Source organism: Daldinia caldariorum, assembly GCF_022478825.1.
Source record: "Daldinia caldariorum strain CBS 122874 unplaced genomic scaffold F4812scaffold_2, whole genome shotgun sequence".
In the NCBI taxonomy this organism is placed as follows: domain Eukaryota; kingdom Fungi; phylum Ascomycota; class Sordariomycetes; order Xylariales; family Hypoxylaceae; genus Daldinia; species Daldinia caldariorum.
Window position 1 is genome coordinate 330,111 of NW_025953038.1, and position 11,188 is coordinate 341,298.

General features: G+C 47.6%; 2 protein-coding genes across 2 annotated transcripts; one reads left to right on the forward strand and one right to left on the reverse strand.

Annotated features, from left to right (window-relative positions):
* Positions 1-897: 897 nt before the first annotated feature.
* On the reverse strand, positions 898-3,342 carry F4812DRAFT_455193 (cobalamin-independent methionine synthase; the record flags this gene model as incomplete). Its single annotated transcript, XM_047936781.1, has 3 exons — positions 898-2,967; positions 3,036-3,193; positions 3,270-3,342. The coding sequence occupies 3 exons, from the start codon at positions 3,340-3,342 to the stop codon at positions 898-900; spliced, it is 2,301 nt and encodes a 766-aa protein (XP_047793396.1).
* Positions 3,343-6,072: 2,730 nt separating this feature from the next.
* On the forward strand, positions 6,073-9,554 carry F4812DRAFT_467296 (uncharacterized protein; the record flags this gene model as incomplete). The annotated part of the gene is made up of 2 exons (XM_047938634.1): positions 6,073-7,666; positions 7,720-9,554. The coding sequence occupies 2 exons, from the start codon at positions 6,073-6,075 to the stop codon at positions 9,321-9,323; spliced, it is 3,198 nt and encodes a 1,065-aa protein (XP_047793397.1). The 3' UTR covers positions 9,324-9,554.
* Positions 9,555-11,188: the final 1,634 nt, after the last annotated feature.

The window sequence follows — 11,188 nt, forward strand, 5'->3', positions numbered from 1 at the left end:
TCTCTTTCTTACTAGATGACCGGGACCGCCTAACAACATCAACAAAGAAAAAGGGGTCGAGACTTTTACCGTTTCACTAATTCGGGCAACTAGATTTGGGATTTGTTAGTTTAACATGACATTTAACTACCATAATACTATGTTATAACACGCTGAAAGTGTCATTTCCTCATAAAGCGACTACCGAGTGGCCCCCTTCGGCAAAAGGGAGAAGAAAAAGGAAAGCAAAAAAAGTGAAAGGAACGACTTCCCTGGGAGTCGTCCGTCATTACATACAACTCTGCGTGCGAATGGCACAACACGTTAATGAGCCAATAGGACTCCACTTTTACAATGCCCTTGTCCACCTCGGCCCCCTCGATGCTACGTCGTAAACCTCTAGTAACGTCTGACAGGTCCGATCAAAAAGTCCGATGAGTATATGCTACGCCTACGAGTTGGCAGTTCACCTTCACTTCGAATATAGTCGGGACCAGAAAAAAAGTACTGTTTGAGGAAGACTCAATTCTTCCCAAAAGCATCACCCGGTTGAATTGGGATGCTTGCTCACATATCTACACCTGATCGCAAACACGATCCTCTCTGCGTAGAGCAGATCAAATGCAAGAACGCCACTTACTCCCCAGGCCCGGTTGATGGACCACGTGGTATAATTCTTTCCCGCCATTTATATGCCTGCCTAATGTTGAATGCTTCCGTTTCCCGCCAGTTTTTTTCCTGTAGAACTTTTCTGGTATAGATCCCCTTTGAGAAGCCAGTCCTGTAAAACGCCGATGTTGAAATCGATTATGCAGCTCCCATGGAAAAATTTTTAGCAGGCAACTCCCCACATCATCATGCAATTATCATCAATTTTTCATAAAAAATGAAACGCCGATCCCCTCATACGGAAGACAATTATTTGGCATACTTAGCACGGAAGAACTTGGCTGCGTTGACCATGTTGACCAACGCCTCCTTAGTCTCCTTCCACTGACGGGTTTTGAGACCACAGTCAGGGTTGATCCAGAGCTGCTCAGGCTTGAGGTACTGAAGCATCTCTTCGATACGGTCCTTGATCTCCTGCTCGCTGGGAACACGCGGGGAGTGGATGTCGTAGACACCGGGACCAATGTGGCGAGGGTAAGCCTCGTCAACGAAAACACTCAAAAGCTTCGAGTCAGACTTGCTGTTCTCAATAGACAGCACGTCAGCGTCAAGAGCGGCGATAGCGTGGAAGAAGTCTTGGAACTCAGAGTAGCAGAAGTGCGAATGGATCTGAGTTGAGTCCTCAACACCGACTGTGGAGAGCCTGAAGGCCTTGACAGCCCAGTCAAGGTAAGCCTCACGCTCCTTGCCGGATCGGAGAGGTAGACCCTCACGAAGAGCAGGCTCGTCGACCTGGATGACGTCAATGCCAGCCTTCTCAAGGTCAACGACCTCGTCACGAAGAGCTAGAGCGAGCTGCTCAGCCTGGACGGACTGGTGGACGTCATCACGAGGGAAGGACCATCTCAAGCAGGTAACGGGACCAGTCAACATACCCTTCATGGGCTTCTTGGAGACTGACACAGCGTACTTGGATTCCTTAACAGTCATGGGGGCAGGTCGAGAAATATCACCGACGATGATAGGAGGTCGCACGCAGCGAGAGCCGTAGCTCTGAACCCAGGCATGCGTGGTGAAGGCATAGCCGTCCAGACGCTCACCGAAGTACTGGACCATGTCGTTTCGCTCAGGCTCACCGTGTACGTAGACATCTAGGTCAAGCTCATCCTGGATCTTGACGTTGGAGTCAATTTCCTGCTCAATGAACTTGTCGTATTGAGCTTCCGTGATTTCTCCCTTGGTGAACTTGTTTCGTTGCACTCTGATTTCCTTGGTCTGGGGGAAAGAACCAATGGTGGTGGTAGGGAAAAGAGGGAGGTTGAGTTTCTTCTGCTGCTGAGCAATTCGGGACGGGAACTCAGACTTTCGGTTGTAGTCGGAGGGAGTAATCTTGGATTGTCTCTCCTTGACCTGAGGGTTGTTTGTTCGCTTCGAGGTGGCACGAGCGTTCATGGACTTGGCGTTAGCCTCAAGAGCCTCTCTAACCGAAGCAGGTCCCTCGGTAACAGCCTTAGCAATGATAGCAATTTCGACGGCCTTCTCAGAGGCGAAGGAGAACCAGTCGGCAATTTCAGGGTCCAGCTTCTTCTCGCTGGCGAGAGTGTGGGGGGTGTGAAGGAGAGAGCTTGAAGTAGCAACGATGACGCGGTCCTTGCCAAGCTTCTGGACGGCAGTCTCGGCAATCTCAATTGCACGCTTGAGGTTGGTCTTCCAGATGTTTCGGCCATCGACAACGCCGACAGAGAGAGAGGTCTTGGGTCCGAGAGCACCAATGACAGTCTCTAGCTGCTCGGGATTACGGACAAGGTCAATGTGGACGGCATAGATGTCCTTGGGGAGAAGGTCAATGTTGTGGACGATGTCACCGAAGTAGGTAGTGAAGACCAGGTTGGGGATCTTAGAAGCCAAGCTGGCAAACTTCTCGTAAGCGGGCTTGAAAGCAGCCTTGGTCTTCTCAGGCAGGTCGAAGACAAGAACGGGCTCATCAATTTGGACAGTCTCGGCACCAGCTTCCTTCAGCTTGATAAGGAGCTCTTCATAGACAGGTAGAAGCTTGTCAAGGAGGTCGATGGGGTGGACGCTTTGGCCACGGTCGGCCTTGCCCAGATGTAGGAAAGAGACGGGACCAACAAGCACAGGTCGAGTGTTGATACCAGCCTCCTTAGCCTCGAGGAACTCAACAACAGCCTTGGGGTTCTCAGCGAGCTTGAAGGTCTGGTTGTCTTGAAGGGTAGGCTTGACGTAGTGGTAGTTGGAGTCAAACCACTTAACCATCTCTAAGCTAGGAACGTCGACGCCACCCTTCTGGTGACCACGGCCCATGGCAAAGTATTCATCGACACGGTCGAGGTTAGAGTTGGAGTATCGCTCAGGAACGGCCTACGAGACTTCGTGTTAGTCGATGTGCAATGGATAGTGGGGGGGAAGCATTTCAGTTGGAAACTTACACCAAAGTCCTGGATGTGGGAGAGGACATGGTCGTATAGGGCGAAGTCGTTACTGGGGATGATGTCTACGCCGGCATCCTTCTGGATCTTCCAGTGAGCAAGACGAAGACGCTTGGCCTCGGCGAGAAGGTCAGCTTGGGAGAGGTTGCCAGCCCAGTCTAGGAATTGGTTAGCAATACAATTCCAGGAAGCCATCACCTAGCAAGTCCGGCAAGGCAGGTTAGAGTAACTTACAAGCTTCAGTTGCCTTCTTCAGGTCACGGTTCACACCCATACGGGGGAAACCCAGAACTGCAGATTGAACCATTTTGAAGGTGGTTCGAGGTATCTGGGAGAAAAGAAGCTTTCTTTGAGGATGTTAGATACGTATGTAGTGCAGAGAAGTAAGGTCTAGACTCACGAGAAGAACAGGACTGTTACTATTCCAACTCTCTCTCTAAATGTTTAAGAGGGTTGGGTTCAATTGATGTGTGACAACAGTCTTTTTTTGGAGAGGAAGAAGAAGAATTTAAGGAAGAAGAGAATGGCAAGAGGAAGAAGAGGAGGATTCAGAAAGGCATAAGCAGAAAAGTAAGCGGTGAAGGTGGGGTTCTTATGTGAGCGAGCTCAGTACTTAGAACGCATACTATGTAGAACGCAGCTGCTGGTCAGTTGCTTGGTCGATGAGGGTCGATGAGGGGTTAACAATTTTTTCTCTCAGTTGTCGTGCTACAAGCTGACCAAACAGAACAACCAGAACCAAACGGGAGCCACTAACATTTCGCTAGCTCTATCCAACAAGATGTGATCCAACGAGATGTGTTCAGGGTCCGAAAGCGGGGGAGCAGATACTCCATTCTCCCACACTGTGCCCCTCATCGATAAAAGTATTAAGATAAGGTTCAACGTCCTGCATAAAATATCTCATGTAGAAACAAGTTGCAGCATGCCTTCTACCAAATAATTCGGTACAAAAGAATACTATGTACATATTTTATACGATTTACATAATTTTTCTGTATTGTACAATGGGTCCTGCTTATATCATTTCTGCAACGTGGACGTAAAATTGCGAGCTTGACTACATGTACCGTACCTATTGGATTACATGTATGTAGGTAGGAGGTAGGCACGTCAATGGATTGGTCCTCCGCTATCTGCGGACTCGGGGTTCTGGGGAGCTCCATTACTATTAGCAAATCAAGCAAATCAAGCAGCGAGCCACTAGAGCCATTCACCGAGTCGTACAGGCTGACAGGATGTCTATGAAATGATGTCTGCAGAATGTTCATAACCTAGGGAAGTACCTAGGTACCTAGCGTCCAGTTTTGTTTCTCCGGACGACATAACTCGGCTCCCGAACCCGACATCTTACATATTCAAAAGAAGAAAAAAACAATCCTTCGAAGGTAAGATGTAAAAATCTTAGGTCTCGATGGCATCAATTTACAATCCTTGTTCGGCATGCTACCTTCCAATCAATGCCGCTTCGGCCGAACCATTCTCTTGGATGCATACAATAGACCGATCGGTCCCGGCCACAACCCCCGGTTACATTCCTTCAGATGTACCTAGAGGTTAGAGTCGTATTAGAGTCGCAGGCTACTACCGGACTAATTACTACGGTAGGTAGTAACCTATGCCTTATCTCAGTAACCCACCTGGTACATAAGACAACAGCCGCATCGAAGCACTACGTCCCTAAATGGATTATAACAATTGCTAAAATCGACATCGACAGTATTTTGCGTACCTAAGGTTTACGGCATCTCTCTTCGTCTTCCAAGTTCAGTAATCTCTTAAACCCGGATTGTTGTGTTGCTGCTCCCGTCAGATTTTAGTATGGATAAGATGAGAATCCGGATACAACCAAGAGTAACGCAAATCATTTTCAAAATTTATGTACGAAGTACGCGGTATCACATCGCAGGTCTCAATCCGGAAGCTTACTAAGGCTTCCTACAGGTTTAAGCAGAGTTAATATCAGCAATACATCGGCCGTAAATACAGATTCGCCAGTGTATCTTATGATGGTGACAGGTAATATAATAGTAGCTTCCGATGTCTGATGTTACAGAATAAAGAGCAAAGTTATAATAGCATGTACGAGGTAAGACTAATGCATTACTTTATGTAGACATCTACATGTACTTAAGGTAATCGTATTACTTCGATCGGTTACTTTTATTGAGAGTCAATTCAATGCTTGCGCCTTCCATTGTGTTATGTATGACGTGCTATTCCACGTGGCAAGGCTACCTAACCTACATAGGTAGCTTGAAACTTGACTATATGTATGCACCTGGGTAGTACTTTACACAATATATCGACTTAGGGGCTACCTCCTATCAAAAAAAGACACAGTTATGGAACCTCTTAAACCTTAAACTCTTCAGAAAAGAACTCGCGTGCTCGGTTTTAAGATCTCATATACCTTACCATACAGGTACCTAAGGTAAGTTACAGGAACATATTTTAGCATACCTAACATGAAGGATTATTTCTCCAGCATCTACGGCTGCTGCTAAATTCTAGTCCGTTGCTAACAATTTCGAGTCAGTAAGGTGAGACGGCGCGTGAGGGATACTGGGCAGCGTTGAAAATACATAGGACACAAACAGCCGACGATTGTTTTTAACAGAAATGATACAGGTAACATACAAGACAGGCGGCGGTGGTCATACTAATCTATAGAAATGTTGGCTATATTTTCTTTTGGCTCGCTACAATATGGGAAACCACATGGATTGTTTCCTCCATGTCCACCACTTCCCTCGAATCTACCTTCACACTGTAACTTCTTTCAGATGATAAAGACCACCTTGGAAAGAGCTACATATTATCTTAGGTAATTATCTACATGAATTCATTTTAATGATCTGAGGTAAGGTTGAATGGTCCGACACGAAATGTATCGAATTCATCCAGCTCGATGTGTTTGCTAGGTGCTGCTGGCCCCCCCTATTCAACTTTGGTTATATGGCTGCCGAGTGTTTCTTGGAAATCCACGACAGATATTAACCAAAATCCATTCTCTTTCAATTGGGTGCTAGTCAGCATGTCCATTTTCTGTTGCTATCGTCCTCGGCGGACGGTAAGTCAAGAGCCTGTCCAGGACACAATTGAACTTCCAACCCGTCCGCCGCGCGTGAAGTTGCCAAATCCGCCATTTCCTCCCTCAGGAGCTCAGCTATCGTCTCCAGAGGTTGTAATTAAAAAAACACCACCGCTTCCCCACCACCAAATACCAGAAGCTACCGTGGATCCCATCATCCTTGAAATCGAAGATTCGGACGACGATGAACCTGTGAGGAGTACCAGAAACTCCAGTACAGGTACTCTAGGAGCTATTAGGACCAGGTTTATTAGACGTTTGTCTCAAAAGTCTGAGTCAAGAAGACATTCGCAGTTGTCCCTGGGTACCAGCGATGAAGAGATCGCACGGCGTGCCGAGTTGAGGAGACTAATGCGAAAGAGAATTCAGGAGGAATTAAAAAACGAAGAGGAACGGGAAGACGCCAAGGTGAAAGCAGGCAATACCGAAGAACCCAAGCCTGACGGTACTACTAATATCGAACTCCCTCGTGGTGGACCGCGCGATAATATAGAATTCTGCGTCTTGGACGTGAACGAAACTAGTCCTCAGGATAATACTTGTGGCACTCCAGACGTTTTGCTTCTTGCTCTTTCCGCCAGCAACTCTCAACCGGGGATTTCTCTTCGTCGGTGCAGCTATCCAGGCTCTAGTCCGATCTCTCGGGCCCACGAGGATGCTGTCACAGATGACCGTGGAGTCGTGAAAGAACGCGGTCCCTTACCACGATTTCCCTCTTCTCCTCAGTTGACCCCTGTTCACGTACCAAGCGCTAGAGTCTCGGAATCCCTTTGCTCATGGCGACTTTCCTATAGCGCCGAACAACTTGCGAGATATATCGGGATACCAGAGCCGGTTAAACCTGAGGGGACCTATGAACCTGCCGAACTAAACACTCGAGGTGATATAGTTGATAGACAAGGCGAATGCGTCAACCCACGTCATAGTGATTTCGTTGGGACTCAAGAGCTGTCGACGAGCAAAGAGCTGTACGAGAATGCAACCCGCGACAAGTTAGCTGTAGGTAAAACTCAGCAACAAATCCAAAGCGATGAGGAGAATTCCGAAAGCATGTATAGTGCGGGTCCTGACGATACAAGCTCCAACTACGATTCGCCATTAGATATCTGGCTACGAAGCCAAGAGTTACAGTCGACGTCAGCGACACCTAGTAGAAAGACAAGTAATATAGTACGGCCGGTCATTTCGAAGGCCCCTGGAGTTATTGAGCCCCAGGAGACTTCGGGTGAATTGGTCATAATGCAACATGGTTCTCTAGAAGTAAAGCTAGGTAAGCCAAGTGCAGGCTTGAATGTCGGCCAAGTCGGGGAACCAAGTGACTGGGCTACCAACTCTATACGAAGACGAAGCGATGCCTTTGACGGCCGAGATCTAGTATTAACTAACCAGGGCCAAAAAGCTTCTTCGTCCCTCTACACACCTTCACGGTACAGTACCAGGCCTAACAGCTGCCAAACCGCGACAAAAGGATCGCGACTGAACTTAACGGAGTTTCTAGGAGGCCGGAAGACGGTTGCTCCCTTCTTAGGATTAAATCGTACGTTAATATGCTATATTAAACATTTTTGTGATGTCTAACGTCAATACTAGGGTTGAAATCCTCTAGCCGTGCGACTGATGCCGAGAAATCAGAGGTCAGTTCATACAAGACTGCTCCTAACGATGCCTCAACAGTAGAGATAAACATGCCGGGCGCCCAACAGTTACAACGTCCTACTGCGGACATAAATTCGGCCGCTGTTTCGGATACAGCAAGTTTCAGGCAACGAGAAAGCGAGCTTAAATCGATCGAAAAGAGATTTGGACGAACTAATCTCCGCCGTGATACTATCACCCCAATGGCTAGCAAGTTCCGAGAGGAGTTTAATGAGCCTAGAACTAGAACCTCGATCATTTCTAAGAACTCTATACTAGCCAAGTTTCATTTACCGATTGCTAAAAGAACCAAATACCAAGCTCAAGATGCACCACATCATAGTGTACAAGTGGTCAAGTGTAGTGGTGCGACGAATCAAGACACCGAATATGCTTGCCTTGGCCAACAAAACCCCCACCAAGTGGCCGCTAATAGACAGCAAATAGTTTTATTTCCAAAATTGGAACACGAAGATGTTGCGAACTCGAGGGGCTCTCAGCCACAGATATCTGTGTTCCATGAAGATGCATCCGGAATTCAGTGGCAGGAAGAAAGTCTTTCAGGGTCTTTAGGCTATCACAAAACCACCCATATCGATCAAGCTCTCCACCTGAGGACAAGAAAGGAGCATGGTTCATCGCTTAAACCACTGTCACGTCACGAAAATAACAGTAGCCGGCAATCGGATCTCTCTAGTACTGTCCTTAGAGAATGGGTAAGCCTGCTGAACGATCAAGATTTGAAGTCTCAGGAAGAACTCAAGGCGGAGACACAAAGCCACGGCACTTGGAGGTTCCGGACACCTCCTGCATCATGGGCAAAATGGCCGTCTCATACGCGCCAACAAAGAACGGGACCAGCAGGAGAAGAAGATAATGTGATATCAAGGGATTTCGCAGTGCGAGTAGAATCTAATGGTAGCGATATAACATGGCTAACGGATAAACCTGGAAATTCCTTCAAGAAAAAAGCTTCACCTAGACGAAGCTTATCCACCCAGCTTGGTAGAGCTGTGAAAGGAGGGTTCAGCAGAGTTGTCCAAAATACTATCAATCGGCCTTCCTCAGAAGCCTATCGTGCCCGACAGAAACCAGACAAAGGATTGGAATACCCTGAGCTTAAGATCCTCCCAATACAAGGGGGCTACGAAGACTTACAAGCACTCGAACAACAAATCGGCACAATGAAACGCGGGACTACGACTACAGAAAATCAATTGGCCAGTTCAAGTGTAGACAATACGAGACCACCCCTGAGCGCGCGTTTCGCCGAAGAAGTACATATGATACAGCACCAAGTTCCAACCGACGGTTCTCAGGATAACGAGACTACAGTGCAAAATTCGGCAATAATTTGTACATCAACACCCGATCAAGCAAGACCGGCTTCACCAAGAATTTCCGAAACGGCTAGTCAATCGAGAGGGTTAGGGTCGTGTGATAGCGGCGAACCCCATGAGCCCCATGAGCTCGAACAGAGACCAGAAGATAAGCTGCCAGCGGATAATAACACCACAACAACAGCAACAGAGGACACTCATGATATATCAGTCGCTTAACATCGTTTTATATGATTAAGCTTGTGGGACATATTACCCTAAAGATATGCTTTATTTTGTAGCTGAGCGAGAGACTACGGGGTTGTATCTCTAGGTAGTTAGACAGCCCCCAATCTTCATAGCAAGACGCATCGAGGGCGTTGTAAGGAGAGGCGAAAGTGATCAACGAAAGCGAAGGGATCCATCAATTAGAACGAGGTTAGCGTTAGTTATAGCCGATGGCGGACAAGGCGAAATCACCCGCGTCGAGCATTGCCGGCGGTTGAGGGTATGGCCACCCCGGCAAGACATGTGGTATCTATCAATAGCTGTACGTAGGCGTGGAGTTTTACCTATCATGAATGACTTCTGTAGCTTAATATACCTAGAGCCTTACCTATTATCCACCATACACACACTCTCTCTCTGTTCTTCTTTCCCCCACCTGGCTGGATATTCAATTACCCATGGTCGATTAGTAGATGAGACCACGAATAGCGGTGAGTTGGTCAGGCGAGAATATTGGGACATTCGCACATCTAGATAGCGTGGCGACCCATCTACGGGAGCGGAGCCCCCTTTTTTTTCCCCGAGGAGCAGGGGAGGGGGAGAGGTTCGGGTCACGTAGGCCACGTGTGATTTCGCCTTCCCGGAAAGCCGGAAGCGTGGAGCTAGCTGAGATTGTATGTAGGTTTCTAACGAACCCGGTAGCTTTACACTAGGTATAGCGTATTTTTCGGTAGGGTAGGTACCTAGGTAGGTAAGTTACTCGGCTGTTCTCCGCGTTGGCGCGAAGATGGAGCCTCCCTCCCCTCCCCCCTAACCCCTTGTTCGGTCGGCGTTTCTTTCATGGGCAGATAGAGATGGCTATTCACTAGGTACCTAGGTAGGAGGTAGTTACTCTGTCTCCATTATCAGGTAGATATATCGCGTTGTGCCTATGGGGATATAATATCGGGCTTTTGGTTTGGAAATCGTCTGGTTGGTTGTATATTTGGATGTTTGTTGTTGAATGCCTGTGAAAGGTCTGGATTCGAACGGCATAACTATCCGACTAATTACCTAGGTGGTTAAATCAAGCTTTATTAGAATTATCTTGAGTATAGTTAGCAATATCTCTTAGGCTGTTGTTATGTTTCACTCCTAAGCTAGGGAGATACCTAAAGTAGGTATGTAGGTAGGTAGGGGGGTAAATAGGTTAGGTAGGTTAGGTAGCTATCGACTGAGCGAGTCCGAGTACCTATGGAGTCCACGATAGCTGGAGCCGCTCGATAGGAGTAACTACCTCCTAACCTAAGCACCCAAGGCATAAGAATGCTGGCGGCGAAAGCACGATGTAATTATCGTCGTATGTATTAGCACCTAAGGTTAGGTTAGGTCAGGTCAGGTATAGCTCGGCGGATACCAATAATAACGTTGTCGTTGGAGTTTCTGGTTTCTACCTGGAGGGCGGGCCACGAGGTTCGTAGGCGGTTGGAATTCGAATTCTTCGGAGAGATAGATGCACCGATTCAGCTGGTCGACGGACTGTTGGTTCGTTTTTTAAGCACCTGAGGCGGTCTGAACTAGCCAGGCCTAGATAGGTACCTAAGGTAGGTACTTGATGAACGATAGGGTGTGGCTTTCTGTGGCTGCTTCTGCTTCGGCTTATTGTTGCTTCTTATTACCTGGGTAAGTCGGCTTTTCTTTTCTTTTTCTTTTCTTTTTTTTATGTAGTACTAAGGGCCGATCACATCGTGATTATCGTGACAGCGAGGAGGGCGGTGATGGGAATGGATACAAAAAAAAAAAAAAAAAGGGGGGGGGGGGGGGGGGGGGGGGGGGGGGGGGGGGGTGGGGTGTTGAATTTGAAATTAAAAAGGCGGGGGTGGGGAAAAGAGGTTTTG